Source organism: Penicillium lagena (genome assembly GCF_028827675.1).
Source record: "Penicillium lagena strain IBT 129212 chromosome Unknown utg000002l_segment0_segment0, whole genome shotgun sequence".
NCBI classification, from domain to species: Eukaryota; Fungi; Ascomycota; class Eurotiomycetes; order Eurotiales; family Aspergillaceae; genus Penicillium; species Penicillium lagena.
The window spans coordinates 5,256,715-5,279,105 of NW_026623223.1; the positions used below are offsets into that span (position 1 = coordinate 5,256,715).

General features: G+C 53.5%; 7 protein-coding genes across 7 annotated transcripts; 3 read left to right on the forward strand and 4 right to left on the reverse strand.

The window, feature by feature from the left end:
* Positions 1 to 511: 511 nt before the first annotated feature.
* N7510_004975 (putative nicotinamide nucleotide transhydrogenase) lies at positions 512 to 4,652 on the forward strand (the record flags this gene model as incomplete). The annotated part of the gene is made up of 17 exons (XM_056976901.1): positions 512 to 605; positions 680 to 1,244; positions 1,298 to 1,387; positions 1,441 to 1,444; positions 1,500 to 1,562; positions 1,611 to 1,871; positions 1,921 to 2,647; positions 2,698 to 2,838; positions 2,894 to 3,055; positions 3,103 to 3,273; positions 3,322 to 3,576; positions 3,627 to 3,760; positions 3,815 to 3,967; positions 4,016 to 4,184; positions 4,234 to 4,422; positions 4,486 to 4,560; positions 4,621 to 4,652. 17 exons carry the CDS (start codon positions 512 to 514, stop codon positions 4,650 to 4,652), a joined length of 3,285 nt encoding a protein of 1,094 aa, XP_056836857.1.
* Positions 4,653 to 5,350: 698 nt separating this feature from the next.
* On the reverse strand, positions 5,351 to 6,838 carry N7510_004976 (uncharacterized protein; the record flags this gene model as incomplete). Its single annotated transcript, XM_056976902.1, has 1 exon — positions 5,351 to 6,838. One exon carries the CDS (start codon positions 6,836 to 6,838, stop codon positions 5,351 to 5,353), a length of 1,488 nt encoding a protein of 495 aa, XP_056836858.1.
* A 2,483-nt stretch (positions 6,839 to 9,321) lies between these two features.
* On the reverse strand, positions 9,322 to 10,470 carry N7510_004977 (elongation of very long chain fatty acids protein; the record flags this gene model as incomplete). The annotated part of the gene is made up of 3 exons (XM_056976903.1): positions 9,322 to 9,677; positions 9,728 to 10,010; positions 10,063 to 10,470. 3 exons carry the CDS (start codon positions 10,468 to 10,470, stop codon positions 9,322 to 9,324), a joined length of 1,047 nt encoding a protein of 348 aa, XP_056836859.1.
* An 830-nt stretch (positions 10,471 to 11,300) lies between these two features.
* On the forward strand, positions 11,301 to 12,198 carry N7510_004978 (cytochrome c oxidase subunit VI; the record flags this gene model as incomplete). Its single annotated transcript, XM_056976904.1, has 4 exons — positions 11,301 to 11,614; positions 11,739 to 11,784; positions 11,910 to 12,027; positions 12,080 to 12,198. Coding segments are annotated over 4 exons (597 nt in total), but the record flags the coding sequence as incomplete, so codon positions are not given.
* A 640-nt stretch (positions 12,199 to 12,838) lies between these two features.
* Positions 12,839 to 14,217, reverse strand: N7510_004979 (glycosyltransferase family 15 protein; the record flags this gene model as incomplete). Its single annotated transcript, XM_056976905.1, has 4 exons — positions 12,839 to 12,995; positions 13,065 to 13,680; positions 13,735 to 13,998; positions 14,076 to 14,217. 4 exons carry the CDS (start codon positions 14,215 to 14,217, stop codon positions 12,839 to 12,841), a joined length of 1,179 nt encoding a protein of 392 aa, XP_056836861.1.
* A 156-nt stretch (positions 14,218 to 14,373) lies between these two features.
* On the forward strand, positions 14,374 to 17,072 carry N7510_004980 (uncharacterized protein; the record flags this gene model as incomplete). Its single annotated transcript, XM_056976906.1, has 2 exons — positions 14,374 to 14,451; positions 14,502 to 17,072. 2 exons carry the CDS (start codon positions 14,374 to 14,376, stop codon positions 17,070 to 17,072), a joined length of 2,649 nt encoding a protein of 882 aa, XP_056836862.1.
* A 352-nt stretch (positions 17,073 to 17,424) lies between these two features.
* Positions 17,425 to 21,512, reverse strand: N7510_004981 (phosphoribosylformylglycinamidine synthase; the record flags this gene model as incomplete). The annotated part of the gene is made up of 2 exons (XM_056976907.1): positions 17,425 to 21,218; positions 21,269 to 21,512. 2 exons carry the CDS (start codon positions 21,510 to 21,512, stop codon positions 17,425 to 17,427), a joined length of 4,038 nt encoding a protein of 1,345 aa, XP_056836863.1.
* Positions 21,513 to 22,391: the final 879 nt, after the last annotated feature.

Here is a 22,391-nt window from a genome sequence, read left to right on the forward strand (position 1 = left end):
TCCCGCGCTCTACAGAATCGATTGACCTCTCGATCGGACCCTCCCTGCTGTGGGGAATTCGGCTCGGCTCTCCCCCGCGTTTTGGAAGATCCGATTATCGGATAATCTGTAGCAGAAGAGGTAGAGGAATCGTTATAGAAGAGTCGGACTGAATGAGCAAGGCACCGTGTCATCCTCGCAATCCTACCTTGGCTCTTCCCCTCTTCTTCTTTTTTTCTCTTCCTCTTTCTCTTCCCTTCCTTTCCTTTTCTCCTCCTCTCCTCTTCATCCTTTTCTCCGCTTCGCCGAGACCAACCGCCCTTCTACCCTGAACACTCCCTTTCTTACTCTCCATCTGATCTCACCCTCCTCCAACTCTCTCCCTCTTTCTCTCTAATTTTTTCTCCCTCTCCTTCTCCCTTCCTCACGCGACACAGCCCCGGCTGATGCGGTACCACTACCCCCTTCCCGCGTCCTCGGCCCAATAGATGTGAGGCTCCCACCCGTCGCGGTCTAGTCGCCCTCCTTCACCATGAGTGTCCCGGTGCCCCTGCGGTCGGCGCTAGGGCCGTGTCTCGCAGCCCCCGGTGCGCGCGCGGGGAAGTGGCTCTCAGTGACGCATCCCGGTAAGCCTCCCTCCGCCCTGCCCCAAGGGATCGCCATTCCACCGCATCCTTCGCTCGCTCACCCACGAGCCCAGTGTCTCAAATTCGCCGAATCCCGTCCCTGGCCCGTTCGTACGCGAAGCCAGTCTCGGCCCCGTTGCGCCCCTGGCCCATTGTCTCGAAACGCGCTGCGTCCACGACAAGCGCCGAACCCAAGCCTGACCCGGTCCCTGCCACGCCCTACTCCGCATTGACCGTCGGCGTTCCGCAGGAGACCTATCCGAACGAACGGCGCGTGGCTCTAACCCCGCAGAATGTCGCTCTGCTGCTCAAGAAGGGTTTCTCGCGCGTGCTCGTCGAGCGCGGCGCCGGCGAGGCGGCCCAGTTGCTAGACGAAGCTTACGAGAAAGCAGGCGCGACCCTCGTCGACCGCAATGCTGTCTGGTCGGAGAGCGATATCGTGCTCAAAGTCCGCAATCCCCAGGTGGAGGGTCCCGTCAATGAGGTCCAGGCGCTACGGAAGGGCTCCACGATCATTTCGTTCCTCTATCCCGCGCAGAATCAGGCCATTGTCGGTGCGCTCGCGGCGAGGGGTGTGTCGGCTTTTGCTATGGATCGGATTCCTCGCATCTCGCGTGCTCAGGTCTTTGATGCCCTGAGGTATGCTTTTCTCTAGCCAATTACTGTCATGGAGCGCGCTGACCTAATTACAGTTCTATGGCCAATATTGCGGGTTATAAGGCTGTGTTGGAGGCGTCGAATCATTTCGGCCGCTTCTTGACTGGCCAAGTTACTGCTGCTGGGTAAGACTGCCGTTTCAATTGATGATAAGGAATTTACTGACGCGCTCTTGCAGAAAGGTTAGATAAGCCGGTGTGGCCACTGTCGTGTCTTTTGCTCACGCTCTTGGTTTAGATTCCTCCAAGTAAAGTCCTGGTTATCGGAGCTGGCGTGGCTGGTCTGAGTGCAATCGCATCAGTAAGTTAAACATACATTCAACGATGCGACTTGATTAACCCCACATAGGCCCGCCGCATGGGCGCGATTGTTCGAGGCTTTGATACCCGTCCCGCGGTTCGCGAACAAGTTCAGTCGCTGGGAGCCGAGTTCGTTGAGGTTGAAATCGAGGAAGATGGCGCTGGCCAGGGCGGATATGCCAAGGAGATGTCCAAGGAATTCATCGAGGCCGAGATGAAGCTTTTTATGGAACAAGCTCGCGAGGTCGATATCATTATCACTACCGCTCTGATCCCCGGGAAACCGGCTCCGAAGCTTATCACCAAAGAGGTAAGATAGGAACAGCAATGACAACCTTGGGAAACTAACATCGGCACAGATGCTGGCGGCCATGAAACCAGGCTCAGTCATTGTTGATCTTGCCGCTGAGGCAGGAGGTAATTGCGAAGCCACTGTTCCAGGAGAGCTGGCCCGTTACAAGGATGTCACTGTCATCGGATACACGGACCTGCCCTCGCGTCTCCCGACTCAATCATCGACACTGTATTCCAACAACATAACCAAGCTTCTCCTGTCCATGGCACCTCAGGAAAAGTCGTTTGGAATCGACTTCAAGGACGAGGTAGTTCGTGGCTCGATTGTTACTCTCAATGGCGAAATTATTCCTCCGGCTGCACCACCTGCTCCTCCGGCTCCGAAGCCCGATGCACAGGCAGTTGCAGCAAAAAAAGAGGAAAAGCTCGAATTGACCCCGTGGCAGAAGGTTACTCGAGACGTGGCCACCGTCACGGGTGCGATGGGCACCACCCTCGCTCTTGGAAAGGCAACTGGCCCCATCTTCATGAGCAACATGATGACTTTCGGTCTTGCTGGCTTGGTTGGCTATCGTGCTGTGTGGGGAGTTGCCCCTTCTCTCCACTCGCCGCTGATGAGTGTCACCAACGCTATCTCGGGGATGGTCGGTATTGGCGGTTTATTCGTTATGGGTGGTGGTTATGTCCCAACCACGCTACCTGAATATCTCGGCGCTGCTTCCGTACTCTTGGCCTTTGTCAATATCTCCGGCGGATTTGTAATTACTAAGCGCATGCTGGACATGTTCAAACGTTTGTCGTCTTTTATCCACTTAGAGCGACATCACTGACGGTGTTCACAGGTCCAACTGATCCTCCGGAGTACCCATGGCTCTATGCTATTCCCGCTGTCGTGTTTGGTGGTGGCTTCATTGCAGCTGCGAGTACTGGAATGGCTGGTCTAGTGCAGGGTGGGTATCTAGTCAGCACTATTCTCTGCATGGGTAAGTCATGATCTTTCTGTCGTTGTCGAATTCCACCAGTTAACATATTATGGAGCCTCAATTTCGGGTCTCGCATCGCAGCAGACTGCTCGACGCGGAAACATCTTCGGTATCCTGGGTGTGGTTTCAGGAATCCTTGCTTCACTCTATGCAGTGGGCTTTTCTACCGAGACCCTCACACAGTTCACGGCCGTCGCTGGAACTGGCGCTGTTGTTGGTAAGTGCCTCGCAATTTGTTGGGCGCCTAATTTTAACCACTACCAGGTGGACTGATCGGTCGTCGAATCACGCCTACTGGACTTCCTCAGACAGTTGCCGCTCTTCATTCCGTGGTCGGTCTGGCAGCTGTGCTGACTAGCATCGGAAGCGTGTTGATGGACATCTCGGACATCACGACCTTACACTTGGTCACTGCCTATCTGGGTGTCCTCATTGGTGAGTTTTATGATCGCGATTATTCGGCGCAATACTGATCCTATGCAGGTGGTGTCACATTTACTGGCTCGATTGTTGCGTTCATGAAGCTTGCAGGGAAAATGAAATCCACGCCAAAGATCCTTCCTGGTCGACATGTGATCAATTCCACGCTGCTTGGTAGTAACATTGCAACAATGGGGGCGTTTGTCACTATGGCACCAGCAAGCCCGGTAATTGCTGCGACGTGCTTAGGTGCAAACACCATTCTCAGCTTCCTCAAGGGCTATACCACGACAGCAGCCATTGGCGGTGCCGATATGCGTACGTTCAATTCCTTCTGTCCCTTAAGGTATAGGCTAACCCCCTCGAAGCTGTCGTCATCACGGTGTTGAATGCCTATTCAGGCTTCGCTCTCGTTGCTGAAGGCTTGATGCTTAACAACCCACTCCTAACCAGTGTCGGCTCGCTCATCGGCGTCAGCGGTTCTATTCTATCATACATCATGGTAAGAGAATAGCCAAAGCCGTCTAGAGTAGAACCAAATTGCTTACACTTCCAGTGCGTCGCCATGAACCGGTCTCTTACAAATGTTCTGTTTGGAGGCATTTCAGCCCCAGCAGCCCAGAGCCAGAAGAAGATCGAGGGCGAGATTACGCAGACCACTGTTGACGATACTGTGGAGTCACTTTCTAGTGCTGAGAGTGTCATCATTGTCCGTGTTATCCTTCCCCCACGAATCGATCCGTCTAACCTTCTCTAGATTGTCGGTTACGGAATGGCTGTCGCCAAGGCGCAGTACGCTCTCGCTGAGATCGTGAGTCTCCTGCGCGCTCGCGGCGTGAATGTGCGCTTCGCCATCCACCCCGTCGCAGGCCGCATGCCGGGCCAGTGCAATGTGTTGCTAGCTGAGGCTTCGGTGCCGTACGATAGTAGGTGGTCTGTCATGGCTTTTTAACTTCCCATACTGATTGAATTAAGTCGTCCTGGAAATGGACGAAATTAACGAGGACTTCTCCGACACGGACGTCACCCTCGTCATCGGCGCTAACGACACAGTCAACCCCATTGCTATGGAGCCTGACTCTGCCATCTCTGGCATGCCTGTCCTGCATGCGTGGAAGAGTAAGGAGGTTATTGTCATGAAGCGCGGCATGTCGAGTGGATACGGTGAGTTCTTCCTTGAGACAAATGTCAAAAATTGCGAATGCTAATTGCAATCCTTTCTTGCAGCCGATGTTCCCAACCCCATGTTCTTCATGCCCGGCACGAGGATGCTCTTCGGTGACGCCAAGTCTTCTTGCGATGGTGAGTACTCTTCCCACAATTCCTTTCCTGAGTGATGCTAATCCATGGTGTTCTGTATAGCTATCAAAGCCGCCCTGGAGGCCCGGAAGTAGACTAGACGTCGGCTAGAATAGGTCTTTTTCGCAAGATCGCGTGCTTTCTTTGTCTTTACCGTTTTGTTTCAGTTCTGCTCTTGTCAGGCAACTAAGTATATTGTTGTTCTTTGGTTTGTCCCATCCTACCTATCTACCATCATTGACGTAGTCTTATCTTGTTGCTTGTGATCTTTGCTTTGAGTTTTGTTGACTGGTAGTTCATTGCACAATATACCAGAGTTATTTAAGTTTATGTCTCATGTAGAATATTGGAACACGTAACATCTACACCTGGATCTAGAGCAAGAAGGACGGATATAAGGAACGTATCATTTTGATTCTCATATTTGCAGGTGAACCATCTAGACACATGATGACTGCAAGGTCAAGAGACAAACACCAGCCAGCGCTGTAAACTGTCAATCTGGATAGGAAAAAAACTCCAACGCCAAGTCAAGAACAAAAGTGTTTTTGTCGACCAAATCAGGACAGACCACCCCAGAGTATGGCAGAAGATCAAGAGAAACACCGCACCGCAGATCAAAACTCATTGCCCAAGGACACCCGCACAAATCCCCCCAGACAGGAAACAAAGAAACCATAACTCCAATTAATCAAAGCCAAATATCACAATACTCCCACTCCACCATCCATAAACATATAGACATTACCGATTAATGCATAGCATAACAGAAAACAAAGGAAAAAGCAGCAGGCTAAACCCGATGAGGCGATCTGGGTCCAAACTTCAATCCCATGAATCCTCTGCCGCTAGGCATGGAGGTGCTATGCCTCACATGGCGGCGATGGCTGGATTTGCGCACGAGGCTCGATTTGCGCACGGGGCGGGAATCAAGCGGCGGCACGGGCATCATGTTCAGGATCATTTCATTGGAGTTGTAGATGGGGTTCGAGTGGAGATGCATGTTCATAACGGATTGGTGGCGCAACTTCTGAGTTTGGGGGTGGAGGTTTGTATAGGAAGCAGATGCGTGCTGGGATTGGCTGTTGTTGGCTTCGGAGCGGAGGCTGTTCATGGAGGCAGTGCTTGATGCGATGGAATTCTTTCGAGTCATGCGGCGCATCATCAGTGGGGGGCGGTTCGCCAGCAGGTTCAAGGTGCGTTTTGATGCGGGGAGGGAGTGCAGGGAGGTGCCGTCTGTGTCCGAGGCTACTGTGAAGGTGGAGGACTCGCGAGAGGACGAGTGGGATGATGATTGCACGCTGTTGCTGCTTGAGCTGCGGATGGATGGCGGGCGTCTGCCTGGCTCTGTGGGACGGCGGTGTCGTCCTGCTGGGTTTGGCAGCGGCTTGTCGGACCCAGAAGTTCGCGGCCGGGCCTGATGCAGATATTTAGATAGCGGGCGGGGCGAGGCAAGTGGGAAGTATGGGATGAGAGGAACCTCAGAGACCCGTCGGATGGCGGCAGAGTGGGCGACGGGAGTGGACGGCGTCTCTTCGTCGATGGCTGCTGGGGTGGATGGAATCGTGCGTGGCAATCTGAGCTCATACCCTTCATTGAGGCGCGGCGAATTGGACTTGATATTCGTCAATGGTGGGAAGAGACGGGACTCTCGCCTGCGGCTGGGTTCTCGCGAATGAGACTGGGTGGGACGAGGTCTGGATCCCTTGGATCGTTGGCCGAGCGAGTTGATGAACACCACCGTGGGCCGCGTGGACGGCTGCATGATGGTGACCTGCTTTGCGACCTGAATATCGGCGTCTTCCACAGAACACACCGACTCCAGAGAAGGCGACCGGGACCGCGAGTGCTGCTTCGGCGGGGAATTGGGCGAGATATAGATGATTGGTGGCACGAAGATCTTGGATGCAATCCGAGCAGGAGGAGAGCTGAGCTCCAGTACCATGTCGTCCTCTGGATCGAAGACATCGACGAAGCCGGCATCGCGGTTTTCCTTGACGGTGTCAACGGAAAGAGACCGTTGCGGCTTCCCCGGTGTAGGTGCCGACAGATGGTCATCGTCGCTGAGGTCAGAATCAAACGACTCTGCGGCTGGCTGCGAGCCGATGAGCGAGGGCAGATCATGCCATCCGGCATCTGACTCTGATGCAGCCTCTTCGTCGGACTCGTAGCGTTTGTGCATGTTTTGATGGCTCAGACGGTGCAGATCCAGCGGAGTAGTGGGTTCGTCCATCTTGCCTGGCGGCTCAACAGCTTCCGACGTTGGGCAGTAGGTGATCATAGTATATAGAAAAGAAGACTGTCGCGGACAGGAGGAGAAGAGAAATAGCAAGACAGAGACAAGAAAATGAAGGAGAAACCAGCCCGCAACGAACGAAGAATGCAAAGGGCGAAAAAAGAAGCCCTAACAGGCAAAGAAATACTTACACCCACAGGTCTGAGACTGCAGAGAATGAATGGTCTTTCCCTTTGGCACGAACCCGGGAATGAACCGGTCTTTAAGGATAATAATGCCCAGCACACGTGTGCCAAACATGTTCTCCTTCAGCGCGTAGTGGGATTGGTCCCTTCTGCCCTGGGCTAGGAGGCTTCAAGGAAACCCTACAAAGTCACCCCCTCCAGGAGGAGCATCAATGTGATTGGGAACGCTGGCCCTTGCTTCAGACTAATAGGGTTAGTCGACAAGTTTCACCATGGTCGCGTTACGCTTCACCATTTGAGGGGAACTAACCTAGCGCTGCAACGGGGGTGAGAAGGAATCTGATGAGTCGCTGTGAGCTGTCGTTGGCTGTGGACCATGCGCCTAACGCTGGGCGGCGATCTGGGCTAGGGCCAGTCATTGGGCGCCAATCACCCGCAGGATCTAGCCTTCCAGGGGTGATGATGACTATGTGCTATATTCTGGTCCAGAAGACCGCAGCCAATCCTTTGCTATCGGTCAGGATAATAATATCGAAGCGCCCAGTGGAGAAACCCCAGGGTGGGGGGAGGGGGAGGAGTGTGTTTAGGCCAAACACACCATGCCGACGAACTCCTTTCTGACAGGGATATGATGCAACGGCCTCTGATCGGCAGCATGTCAGTGCACCGTCCTTGCTGAGATCAGGGCAGTCGGGACAATCAAGGATAGTAGCCCTAGAATAAAAACAAAACAAAAAGGACAGGGACTGTTCCTCAATGGTAGGGGTAGAGTAACTAAGGGGGCCAAAGGGAGCAGCAGCAAAGGGACTACGAGGATGCACAGTAAGTATGCCACAGGGCAATAGGGGCTGGCTACTGTCAACAATGATTAAAGAAAGCAGATCAACTTTTAGAGACAGACATCTTCATTGTTGCCCAAACCAGAGGTTGCCCTAACTCAACCTCAACCATTCCCCAATAGAGCAAGAACCGGAGGCTCTGTTCTCCTTGCATGTCACAGACTGTGCTCAGTTCGGCGAATTGTTCTATTCTCAGGAGGCTTGGCACTATTGTTTCAATTATTTATAGCAGGTTACCTCATCGTCCATGCTCTGCAGCCGCGCGCTCCCTCTGCATATCCATCCATAGGATACAGCCCGGGTCGGCCAGCCGAGGCAAGGAACTCGACCATGACATGAAGCCTATACGCTTTACAGCTTCACGATACAGCTGATCATCTGCGCCACCGTCGTTGACAGGGCAACTGCTCGTTCATCAGAACTTCCTGCACCTCTCAAGGTCGCGCATGCTTGACAGGGCATGCGTGTCAGCAAGGCACCGTCGATGACGGGCGATCATTAACGCTCCAAACTCCCTACTCGCTGGCTGATGACAGCTTTGGGCATGACGATCCGGGAGATTGGCGGATCGACGCCATGAGGCGGATGGGACTATCGGTTTCCATGCACATATAAGCCATGGTTATCCCGTCCGATCATCCGTCGATGGTTTTTGTTTCCTCGACGACCACGCTGGGGGGTTATTGTTTTGTTGCTCTGCGATGACAGACGTCACTGATATTCCCTCTTTCTCTCGCTCTCGGTGTTGGTTACACAAGACGTGAGGCGCGGATCGGCGGGATTTGCAGGTTATTGATTTATTAAGTTCAACGTTTCCCTTTCAACTGTGCTTTGTTTTGGTGTTGTTGTTGATATTAGGACGATGTGGCCCTCTGTCCAGGGTTTGAAGGCTTCCCATCTTAGGACTGCTCACTTCTGGAGGTGTTCTCGGTCCCGGCTCGCCCTCAACTACCCTTTCATTCAAATGTTGCTCTCCCTCATCACATCGTTAGCAGCACTAAACCTCCATCGAACGGCATCAATTGATTGCATTTTATTCGATTGGTTGCTAACCTCTATCAATACAATTTTTCCTAACAACATGGCGAGAGGTACACACAGCAAAAAAAAAAGCCTGCAACCAGCAGGCGTAGGGAGGAGATAACCACAAACATGAACAGAAGAAGAAAGATAACATTATAGAATACAACCAAGAAGCTAAAAGCGATCCCGGATGAAGGGGAATACCTCGATGCCTTCCCGAAACCTCCCTCGTTCCTTCGACAGATAGCGTCTTCAGCGTCACGCCCGCTCTCTCTTGCCTGCAAAAACGCCCAGGCACGTACCGCATGAACCACCAGGCTATCGACCTGGTGTCGAAAAAAAAGGGGTCATTCATTAAACAAGTATATGGCTGTGATCCACCGGAGATGGATCACTCTACCATTCAGCACCTCCACGCTTCGCCTGCTGCGAAGGACTCAAACCTCTCCGTCTGCATTTGAATTCGGTCAGATTGAGCCGCTTACGCCTTGCGAGAGCGTGTGACGGGGCCGTTCGAGCGGCCGGTCGAAACTGCAGAGCCGTTCGAGGGCGTGGCGCTGCCGTTCCTCTGCGCACCCGCTGGAGTGGCGGGAGAAGGGACCTCGAAGTTCTTCATGTCGATCAAAGACTTCTTGCCGGTGTTGCGGCGCGGGCGGCCGACCTTGACCTCCTTCTTGTAGGTGGCAATGTAGAACGAGATGAACAGGAGCAGGTAAGAGGTGATGATCGCAATGCCAGCGAAAGCCGCGAACTCCTCGCCCGCGCATTCGCCCATGTTGGGAGCCCACGGGAAGTAGGTGGAGCTGAAGTAGGTGTAGGAGGCGAAGTAGATGAAACCTGCAACCCGTCAGTATCTAGTATTATAGAGTTGATGCTGTGCCACCTACCCAGATCGATGACGAACTGCACGATCTGCAGACGAGTGATGTACTGCTTCCACCAGATGCGGATGCCGCGGGCGCTCTGGAAGTAGTACCAGTACATAACCACATGGACCAGCAGGTTGATGGTGATGGGCACCCACTGCACTGCCGTCAAGCCGATCAACTGAGTGTAGCAGAGGAGAGCGGTGGCGCCGTGGTGGTAGGTGTGGAGGAAGGTCAAGGGTTTCTTCTTGAGGAAAAGGAAGACAGTGTCGATCAGTTCGAGGTATTTGGTGAGGTAGTTCAGCTGGGGAGCAATGTCAGTATCGTCAATTGATATTCAATGGCATGCCACTTACGTAGTATAGCACAATGAGGGGCTGGGTCCATCCGCCCTGGTGGTCACAGATCGCGTGGAAGACGCCGTGTCGCCAGATGGTCGGCAGCAGCTGTTCGATGAACAGGGCCAGCAGGGTAGCGCTGATGGCGGTCAGGTAGAAGTTGTGGATCATGAACAGCGCATTGAGCTTGAGCGGGCTGCGCTTCTTCATGATCTCACGGCCGCCGAAGATGACGATGTAGTAAGTGATGAGCATGGTCGCGGTCTCCTTGAAGGTGGACATCGGGGTGACGCCCTCCTGGAACTTGAACTCGCTGGCGGGGTATCCCACGACAACCTCGAAGGCCTTGTCGAAGATGGGCCATAGGTGGATGCCGAAGGGCCGATCGAGGGTCGGCAGGGGCAGGTTCTGAAGGAAAGCGGCCATGGTGGGCAGGTCGGTTGGATTGGAGCAACCGAGGCAAGGATGGGAAAGGCGAATTGAATTGGAAAGCCCAAGCACCTGGTCAAGATCAAGGTCGCGAGGGAAGACGAAAGAGACCGACAAAGAAAGGAAGGAAAAGGAAAGGAAAGAAAGTCAAGGGGAGAGAAGTGGAAGGAATGGACGATGTGGAGGGAAAGGGAAGGGACGGAACAGCGCGACTTTTTGCTGGATGGTGGGCCCGAAAGGGTTTAGCGTGGCCGCAAAAGGGGTCAACACATGTTGCCGAACCCGTTAGTATACTGCGGAGGAGTGTTGATCGGGAATGGATGTCGTAGCTATAGGAGTGTCGATCGGGAATGGAATTACGATTATGGCAGGATTGAGGGCTATCGAAAAGAAAAGCACCGGATGGTTGCACTGGACGGATGATCCTGGTGTATTCTGCGAAAAGGCCGAGTCAATATGTTCCGGCTGGTAGACTCGGCTGTTCTATGATACGATCATAGAATAGAATCATGGAATAGAAGTCGAATTCGTAAAGTACCTCGATCTTCGATTCGGTCGGGTGTGGATTCCCTAGTGCCAGTCGGGTGCTCATAATGTGGATATATATCGAGACACGCATCGATACACATCTATATACCTCAACCACTCCATACATCAAGACATCGAATTATACTACAATAGACGGCCAGACTTACTTTGAATAGTTATTCTCAACCTTCTAAATGATTAGAATGTCATCACCATCACATACCACCCATCTACTCCCCACCAATCACAGCTCCCACAATCCTTGCCGGGCACATCGGAAAAGCTGACTCATCATCCAGCCTCAGGCATCCAACTCCCACGGCAAAATCCGGTACAGTCTTCGTCCTAACCTCCCTGCTACTCTCTCACTCCCACCACCACCTCTCCCCTCCCCCCTCCCTCCATTGATCCAGGTCAACTCTCTCACAATGGCATCCCTGTCCATCTTCCGTGTTGCGACGCGTGCCGTCCGACCTGCCAGCTTCTACCGTGCTCCCCAATTGACCCGGTCCCGGATGCAGGCCCCGGTGGCCCTGGCGACCCGCTCCTTCGGCACCACCCCCAAGCTCCGCTCCGGCCACGAGGACGAGACATACGAGGAATTCTCTGCTAGGTACGGTTGCTGTCCTTTGCGATTGTTCTCGGGACTACCCTGTGCCTTCAACAAACGGCCCCGGATTACCGCATGTGGCCTGTGACGGAGAACCAGTGTGCTGACCGGTTCTTGCCAATTGCAGATTCGAGAAGGAATTCGATGGTGTGCAGGACGTTTTCGAGCTCCAGGTAAGCAAAGGAAGTCGATCTCGGGATGGATAGATTGACATTTGCGATCTTTCCGATATCTGTCTCAAATCTTCCACGAGCATCTACTCTCGTGCCCAATGGTCTCAGACTAACGTCCCGCCCAGCGCAACCTGAACAACTGCTTCGCCTACGATCTCGTCCCCTCTGTCGAGGTCCTCACCGCCGCCCTCAAGGCCGCCCGCCGTGTCAACGACTTCCCCACCGCCGTGCGGGTGTTCGAGGGTAACGCACAACCCGCCTCGTTATGGGAACCCACACTAACAATCCATAATAGGCGTCAAGGCCAAGGTTGAGAACCAGGATCAGTACAAGCAGTACCTCGAGGCGCTGGAGGGTATGCGCCAGGAACTCGGTGTCGCTCTTCGGGAAGAGCTGTACCCGCAGGAGGAGTAAATGCATACCGTCGGTCTCTTTTGTCTTCGCCATTTTTCTCCCGATAGTACCCCTCCACGCCTCTCGTCGCAACGCCATTGCCGTCACCACCCTCTCTTTCTGACTGGCTGAGGAAGGTCGGGCTAAGAGAGAAAACTGTATACATACTCTTTGTTGAGATCTCTTGTGTTGTTAGGCTGCTGTTGTCTGGACCAAGGTCTCTTGTACCTTGCTTGGGTTGGTGCTTAATCTATTTCGATTCCATTACCGTTCAGCCACCTTTAGCACCTCTGCCATATGAACAGTAAAGTGCTACAAAATAATTTAGCCGGATTATCCCTGCTAAACCTAGTAAGGATATTTCTACATTATCGAGAGTAGCCAGGACTAAAAAACAGTGCCATGTGCAATCTTATAAGTACAGAGAAAAGAAAAAAAAACAGTGGGGGGGAAACTCTAGAGCTACCGCAGCAACCACGAAGATTTTGTGTAGGCCTGACAGATAAGACAAAAAACAAAAACACCAGAACCATCACGTAGATATGTGTCCGCTCAAACGCCAGGTGCAAAACGAGACCCACGACTTCAGCAATATACTCATTAGGTATGCAATGGAGGAGAGGGGGGAAGAGGGCGATGCAAAGAGGATCGTGACAGAGGATTAGTGCGTTCCAACATGTTTGAAATAGCTGGGGCGGCAGTCCTCCTTGGAGAGGAAGTCGGCGCCGTCGTACGATTTGCCTGGGGTACAACCGGAACATTTGGGCGAGTTGGGACAGTTGAGGTACGGGATGTGGTTGTATCCGATGTCGCGGAACCTGTAGAAAACAACATGTGAGTACAAAAGATTTCAAGCCGGGGTCAACAGGTGCAATGACTTGACTTACCAATGGACCTTGGACGCATCCTCTAATAGCCCCAACGCAAGTGAGTGGACGGGCGCATCGCCCCAGCGCTCGTAGAAGAAGCCGCCCGCGCGATCCAGGTGATCAAAGTAGGCCTCGTATTTTTCGCCGCGGAAGAAGTTCAAGTCACCGATCTCAAAATTCGACCAGAAGTGGCAGGTCGAGTATCCCTGGGCCTTCTTGTTGTGATCGGGGCGAGTCTCATCCGTCAGCCACGACCACATGTTGTTCTCGACGAGGTAATCCGGGTGCGCGGCAAGGAATCGCTTGGTCTCCGGCCACAGGGTCGGGATACTTTCCGGCGCGTCGTAGAGGTTGATGGTGAAGCCGTAGGTCTTGTTGTTGTCCTCCATGTATCGGAACACGTCGTAGTCAACGTCGCAGAAGAACTTCACGTTTGGCTCGATACGCCAGTACCAGCGATACCCCTCGAGAGCCGGGTGCTTGTAGAAGAAGCCGCTGTTCCAGCGACACATCTGGTGGTAGGAGATCATGTGGCTGTACTGGATATTCTGCTCCTCCAGCAAATCGGCCGACTCTGTGAAAATATCCATGTTGATCCAGTCGGGCACATCCCAGTGTTCTTTCGGAACCAACTCTGCAGATGTATAAATTAGTCTTTATTCCTTCGGGACTAGTTGGGCCACGCTACCAAATTGGCATTTCGCCTTGGTCTCCGCCTGCGTCCTTCTTTTGAACTCCTCGGTGAAGGGCTTGTCGTTCATGAAGATGTAGGGATAGTTGAATTTGCTGTTCCATGTACGCTCAAGATCCTTCATCGTGGAAACCATTTCGTCCAGTTCCTCATTGCGGACGAGCGAGACGAGCGCGGCGTTGGTGCGGGCCGAGTTGGGGCTGTCGGGGGAGTAGTCTTTCTCCGTGGCGCGCCATAAGTTCCCTGCTGGTTCTCCGGTTGCTTTATTGCTTGTCAGTATTGATCCGCTGGAGGGGGCGATCGCCAAAAAAAGGTCGGGGTGGCAAGGAAACACGTACGGTCCAGCAAAGGATCCTTTTTCATCCCGTTGATGAGTTTGCCGCCGAAGGCGGACGGGGTCTGGTTCAGGTGGAAGACCAGGAATAGACAAAGCAAGATGCCTACTGCACCCAGCATGCGAATGGGGCGTGCGACAGCCATGATGGATGGATGGGTGTGGTTGTTGAAAAAGGGGAGGATTGGATGATGAGGACGATTGATTAGCAAGCTTAGCCCGATCGGGCCTTAGTGCATTGGTATGTATCTGCCCGCCCAGGCGCACTGCTTGACTTCATCATTCACTCACTGCCTGCCAAGATGGCGCTCGCGGCCAGAATTGGCGCCCTGATAGATGATCTGATCGCTGCCACTGCTAAGGTCACACCCGATCAGAAGGTACGTGCTGTTTATCTGACATTTCTGGCGCCGATGTTGATTGTATACAGGATTCGGCCCGCGTCAAGAGCCTGAAGCGTCGCGTAGAAACGTCTTTTCACACAGGAACTCATGGACGCACCGATCAATTCGCGGTGGCCAAGCAGCTGGAGGGGCTGCAGGAGAAGTTCCAAGTTCTGAACCGAGACGAGCTCGCCGATGCTCTGCGCATCCGTCTATCGGAGCTGGACAACCGCAAGATCTCGTGGTCGCCGGAGATTCTCAGTTTATTCCTGCAACTATCCAATCGCCCGGCTGTATTTTCCAAAGTGGATTGGCTCAAGACGTCTGCCAATCTCATTGAAGAGCCCGAGTCTCTCCCATGGTCGGGGATGAATGCCCAGGGCCTCGCCTACAGCGACGAGAATATATGGGAAGAGGTGGACTTCGCAGCTGACTCCTCTGATGACGGCTTTTCGTCCATCTCCAGTTGCATGTCCAGCCCAAGGACCGTGCCTCAAACTTCTTACGCCCTGGAAAAGGGGTATGTGGTCCCCGACGAAATATTCGTGCCGGTCGAGGAGGAAGACGTGGTTGTCTCCATTGAGAAAGCTCAGTTCTGGAAAGCCGAGAACCATTTGCCGACCCCAAAAGGCAAAGAGGACGCCTCTCGCACCATCACGGAACTCCAACTGGCGAGAGAGGTGGTGTTCATGTTGCAAGGGCTCCCAACGTCTATCTTCTGGCGCCTCGACGACGATATCGAGGTAGATCGCAGCTATGCACTTGCACATTCCTCGACTAAGGCGGTATCAGCCTTGTTGCGCTCTTTCATCGAGATTGGTGCTAAGATAGACGTTGTTCGACGCTTCACTACGGTACCTCAATCAGTTCCTTACATGCAGACCTTTTGTCGAGGAATTGAAGAGCGTCTACTCGAATTCGACAAATCTCTCTCCCAGATTCAGTGCCAGTATCTGACCCCCGGGTCTACGATCAGCTTACTGCAGCTCCTGGATGATGTCCGCCGACACTCCCGGCAGCTGGGGTTGTTGGCGGATCTAATCGCTCGCCTGGGCCAAGACGCGGCTGATCAGCCAATGCGCTGCCTGGACCTGCTATATGATTTGATTTGCATGTTGGAAGCCCTCGGTGATGACAATGCCTTGCCAGCTCTCGCTGAGCTATTCTACACATGCTTCAAAACATACATGCGATCAATTCAGGCCTGGATGGAAAGCGGGCACATCGACCCGGCAGACTGCACATTTTTTATCAGGGAGAATAGCGCAAACGCTGACCTGAGATCACTCTGGCATGACTGGTATATCCTAGATGAGGGCCCTCGGGGCCAGAACATCCCCCGGTTTCTCGAAATCAGCATCCAGAAGGTCTTTACCACCGGTAAGAACATGGTGTTCCTGCGTCATCTCAACGCACTCCAGGAAGAGTCACTTGACAAACATGCCGTTACACTGGAAAATGTCCTCCCGTCTCACTCGTCCTCTTCCCTCTCACTTCCCTTCTCTGTCCTTGTCCAGTCTGCTCTGGAGAGACTGGTGGATGCGAATCACTCAGTCAGCGCCGGGTTACTACGACAGGAGCTCGACGAACAATGCGGGTTGTGGGCCTCTCTTGATACCCTCCAGCATGTCTACCTGGGGAAAGATCTGAGCGTCCTCAGCATGATTGACACCAAAGTTTTCGAGCTGATAGATAGGGGTCGATCTTGGAATGACAAACTCCTACTCACCGAGGTGACAAGGGCCGCATTCAGTACAGTAGGCATGATCGATCCATCGAGACTGGTCGTTCGACTAAATGGCGGTTCTTCCCATTCCCGACAAGTCCACGATCGAACAGTCAAAATCCTTGAGACCATCTCAATCGATTATATTCTGCCCTGGCCTGTGGCAAATATAATTTCTGAGGGTGCAATCCAATCGTATCAGCGCATCTCCGTCTTCCTGATGCAGATACGACGAGCCAAGTACGCGATTGTCAAACAACGCCTCCGAAACGCCCGCAACACCACGGAAAGTGACGCAGATGATACACTGGCACATGCCCTCCACCACAACTTACTTTGGTTCCTCGACTTTCTATACGGCCATATAACGTATCTCGTCATCTCCAGCGCAGCCCAAACCTTACACTCAGCACTATCAAGCGCCGAAGACGTCGACGCCATGATCGCCGCGCACAAGGTCTACATGTCCTCCCTCGAAGACCAATGCCTCCTGTCAGATAATCTTTCCCCGATTCACGACGCTATCATAAACCTCCTCGATCTCTGCGTCCGGTTTGCAGACCTGCAGACCGTGCATTCGTGGGATGCCCAAGATCGGATGGTGGAGGAAAGTCATATTGGAATATCAAAGGCGTATCGCCGAACCAGAGTTCGGGAGGAAGAGGATGTCGACTCTGACTCCGATGAGGACCTTGACCATGAACAAACGCTGATGGTCTCATTCCGGGATTCGCCATATGATTACCAGTTGCGAACGGTACAGCGCCAATTCGAGCACCTCGTCTCTTTCATCGCCGATGGGTTGAAAGGCGTTGCTCGTGCAGATGGACAGCCGAGCTGGAATATTTTGGCTGACCGGTTGGAGTGGAGGAAGGGCTTGGTGAAATTTTGATTCTTTGGTGCTGGCTAATAAATGCATTGGGACTGGGGTATGGACCGAATGGATGGATTCGACGTTAATGGGTTCTACGCAATAACGATAATGATAATTTAATGAACTATAGCTCTTTGCTCTCTGCAATTCAAATATTCTCGTAAGATTCAATAGATTTCAGATTGCTATATTTTGGTATATGAAAGTGTGGGAATATTGAAGATGGTCTGGATCCATCCCAGGTCCCATGTCCTTCGATGATAGATGAAGTTTTTCACAATCAATGCAAACCGTTCACTCCAAGATCACCACAGAAAAGAAAAGATATAGACACGAAACTGTCAAACTAAGAAGACAACCAAAAATTACTTCAGCCAACCCATCTGCGGGCACTGAAGAAGATACGACCCCACGGGCCGATATCACCCCATCCCTCGGCCTTCGGAGGCAGCCAGCTAGCAATACCATTGATGACTGTCCGCTCGGGGTGCGGCATGATAGCCAAAACGCGGCCGTCGGGGCTGCGCACACCGGCAATACCCTCGGGACTACCGTTCGGGTTGAAGGGATACTTCATGGTCGCCTTCAAGGTCGCATTGTTCACGTACTTGACGGGGGCGAGACCCTCACGAACGAAGTCGCGCGCCGAGGCACCCGGGGTGCCAGCGAAAGACGCGCGGCCCTCGCCATGAGCAACTGCGATGGGGAACGAGGAGCCGTCCATGCCATTTAAGAAAACGCTGGGGCGCGAGGGGTCTGGATCCGAAATGCGTACCATACAGACACGGCCTTCATACTGCTCGCTAGCGTTGCGCTCGAAGCTGGGCCAGTTACTGGCGCCGGGAATTAGTTCCTTGACACGAGACAGGAACTGACAGCCGTTGCAGACGCCCAGGGCGAAGGTGTCAGCGCGCTCGAAGAAGGACTGGAACTCCTTGCGGGTGTTATCGTGCAGCAGGACAGACTTGGCCCAACCTTGTCCTGCACCCAGGACGTCGCCGTAGGAGAAGCCACCACAGGCGGCGAGGCCGACAAAGCTGGCGAGAGAGACACGGCCAGAGATGATGTCGGTCATGTGGACATCCACGGCGGAGAACCCGGCCGTGTTGAAGGCAAAGGCCATTTCAGCCTGACTGTTGACACCTTGTTCGCGAAGGATGGCGACGCGGGGCTTATTGGTGAAAGGAGAGAACTGGGTCAAGCTGGTCATGAAAGGCAAGCCTCTATCCTTTGGATCAAAGGTTGGGTTCCACGAGAGACCAGGGTCGGTATCATCTAGGATATTGGCAAACTCTTGGTCGGCGCAATCGGCATTGTCACGAATCTTCTGCATGTGATAGGAGGTATTGGCCCACGTCTGCTGCAGATTGGAGCGGGTGTTGCGGTACACCAGGGAGGCTTTGTGGTAGATGACCAGGTCCTGCTTCGTCTTCTCGGAGACGCGTCCAATCTTGTGGATCAGACCTGGAGGAGGGCCGCAGGTGGCAAAACACGACCGGAACTGAGTTTCGTGTTCCTTGCGAACTTGGAAGACCGCACCAAGTTCTTCGTTGAAGAGCGTGTCAACAACATCCTTGGTGTGGAAAGAAGCGCAGATGTTGTCGATCATGATCTCAACACCACAGCGACCGGCAAACATCATTTCGGCAAGAGTGGTCAACAGACCACCGTCAGATCGGTCGTGATAAGCCAGAACAATGCCAGCGTCCTGCAGCGACTGAGTCGCATCGAAGAAGTCTCTGAAAAGATCGACATCGCGAACATCGGGACATTCGGTTCCCACTTCGTTGAAAACTTGAGCCAGAGCCGAGCCACCCAATGTCCTGCGACCAAAAGCAAGGTCGACAAACATGAGGACGGTCTCTCCAACGTCCTCGACACGACGAAGAGCTGGAGTCCAGGTCTTGCGGAAATCACCTACCGGGGCGAAGGAGGAGATAACGAGTGACATGGGTGCAGTGACTTCCTTGGCCTCATTAGACTTTTGGTCCTTCCATTTCATCTTCATAGACATGGAATCCTTCCCGACGGGGATGCTGATGCCCAGCTTAGGACACAGGTCCAGACCAATTGCTTCGACAGCCTCGTAAATTGCCGCACCTTCGCCGGGGTGGTTGCTGGCGGACATCCAGTTCGCAGACAGCTTTACTTGGCTAAGACGTTCCACCAGATCGGCGGCGGCGATGTTCATCAGGGATTCGGCGACGGCCATGCGCGCAGAGGCAGCAGGGGAAATCAAAGCCAGAGTGGGCTTCTCACCCATGGCCATCGCTTCACCGGTTTTGATGCCCTGTAGCAACGAGGTGGCAGTAACAGACACATCAGACACCGGGGTCTGCCATTTGCCAACCATCTGGTCACGAGCAGTGAGGCCACCGACAGTCCGGTCACCGATAGTAATCAAAAAGGACTTGGAGCCGACAGCAGGCAGAGACAACACACGGTTGACAGCCTCGCTCACAAGCTCCACCTTCGAGGAGAGCGAAGGCAGATACTTGGTGAGGCTGGAGTCCACTGTGGGTAGCTTCAGCTTGCGCGAGTCCACGGTTCTGGTCATGCGCGGGGGCTTTCCAAACAGCACGGACAAAGGAAGATCAATGGGCGCTGGGTATTCCTTAGAATCCCGGTCGAGAAGGATAAGTCTCTTTTCCTCTTCGGATGTGCCACCTCCACGGCCAACAACCGAGAACCCACAGCGCTCTCGTTGGGCAATAGAAGTGAACTTATTCATACTGTCTTCACCGACAGCCAAGACGTATCTCTCCTGTGCTTCGCAACACCAAATCTGCATCGGGCTCATGCTCTTGTCGGTGCTGTCGACCTCGCGAAGCTCGAATGTGGCCCCCAAACCAGAGTCGTGGATCAGCTCGGGAAGTGCATTGGACAAGCCACCGGCACCAACATCGTGGATGAACTTGATAGGATTGTTCGTTCCCATCGCCACACAGGCATTGATAACTTCCTGGGCTCTCCGCTGAACTTCAGCATTGCCTCTCTGGACACTTGCGAAGTCAAGATCCGCGGACCCTTCACCAGACGTGATACTCGAAGCGGCTCCTCCTCCCAAGCCAATCAGCATGGCAGGACCGCCCAGAACGACCAGGAAGGAGCCGGGCTTCACAACGTCGGGGTTCTTCAGGGCGTGCTGGGGCCGAACAGTTCCAACACCACCGGCAATCATAATTGGTTTGTGATAGCCTCGCAGCTCCTTCTGTCCATTGCCAATGTCAATTTCGGTGAGTAGGGTTCGGAAGTAACCCGCCGTGCATGGCCGACCAAACTCGTTGTTGTAAGCAGCACTGCCAATGGGGGCCTCCAACATGATGTCCAAGCTGCTTGCAATGTGGTTCGGCCTGCCCACATCGAGCTCCCATGGTTGTTTGAGTCCAGGAATCAAGAGATCGGAAACGCAGAAACCTGAAAGTCCAGCCTTTGGGCGTGAGCCGCGGCCGACGGCGCCCTCATCACGGATCTCTCCACCAGCGCCCGTAGCCGCACCGGGGTAGGGGGACACCGCGGTGGGATGGTTGTGGGTTTCCACCTTGGCTAGGAAATGCACAATCTCCTTGGTGTGAGTCCACTCTCCAGTGGTCGTATCAGGTGCCCAGAATGCGGCTTCAGTACCCTCCAACACGGCGGCATTGTCACTGTACGCGCTGACGGTGTGCTTGGGATGTTTCTTGTGGGTGTTACGAATCATGCCAAAGAGACTGTTGGGCATCTGCTTCCCATCGATGACCCACGATGCGTTGAATTGCTTGTGGCGGCAGTGCTCCGAGTTCACCTGGGCGAACATGAACAGCTCGACATCGGTCGGGTCGCGGGCAATGGCGCCGTTCGGACCATATGCCTCGGCGAGATAGTCGATCTCTGATTCATCCAGGGCCAGGCCCAATTCCTTGTTTGCTTCCTGGAGGATTTCCTTGGGGGATCGCTCCCCGCCCTGCAGAGGGATGGTCTTCAGGGGCTGAGGTGCGTGCTCCGAAAACATGAGATGCAAGTCGGGCTCATCCTGGCTGATGATCTGCGTCATGCGGTCGTGTAGAACGTCCAGGTACCCGGCGGTGTAATCCTCCGAGTCATTGCGAAGGCAGGAAACCTTCAGGCCCCGCTCAATGCGTTTCACGTACTTGCGCAGGCCACAGACATGCGCAATACCAGTTGCTTGGGAGCTCCAAGGCGAAATGGTCCCCATGCGGGGGAACACATTGAACGTATCGAATTGTCCATCGTCGGAGGTGAAGGAGGGGGGACGTCGGTGATATCGCCGTAACGAAGCAGCTGCTCCAGCACCGCACGCTGAGATTCCTTGAGAGGTTGGACGGTGTGCACATAGTGAACCCACTGTGCTCGAACATCCTGAACCCCGAGGCTCGAGGCAATGGCACGACCCCGGGAGCGAGAAAACGCCACTGAGCCGGGGATGGCCAGATAGGTTGTCTCGGGAGCGGAAGTCATGGTGAAGGAGTGAGAGAAGGAGAGAAGCGGACAGAGTCCCTCCTCTGTCAAGTGAAGGCTGTCACGGGGAGTGCGCAGCAAAAAGTGCTCCTGGTTGTGTTCTTCCTGTTCGTTGAATCTTTTGGTTGGCGGGAAAAAATGAGGTGAGCCCCGCGCTAAACCCGATCTATCTTATCGTGACGGGATCACGTGGTGATTGGAGACCGAATTCGGACACTACATTCTGAGTTTAGAGTCAGCAACTACATGGTAAAAACAACCCTCGACGTGATGATGATTCTATTCCGATTACTCCATTAACTGCCGTTGGATATCGTAGACTATCTGACTGATCCGAATACTGTGTCTCGCCTCGTCGGCTGGCGAGCCTAAAGAGTATTTCAGATACCACTAGCACGAGCGATGAGAAACTGCCGGTATTGTATTGCGAAGCTGTCGTTTGAGTATGGTGATCATCCGAACACGTCTGGGCGGAAGGGTCAGACTATGTTGGTCAGAGCAATCCCGAGATGGAACATGCGTCCATCGAGAAGATGTTGTTAAATGGAGCGGACCCGAATGCTGTAGCGGCGCGCGGTATCACCCCACTGTTCTTAGCTTCTATAAAAGGGGATAGAGCACTAGTGGAGATGTTACTTGAACATAGCGCGGACCCAAGCACAGTGAGCGAGACTGACTCGATGATTACTTTGGCTAAACGGAAGAGACAGGACAAGGTGATAGAAATCCCCCGCAAATATGGCGCACAGGAGCCCGAACATTGTGCACGTATCACTTTGGCGGAGTCAAGATTCAAACTAGGCCTTTTTGAAACAGGAAATAAACGGTCTGAACACAGATTTTGTGTCGCTCGATACCGCGTTATGCGGAGCGTTTAAT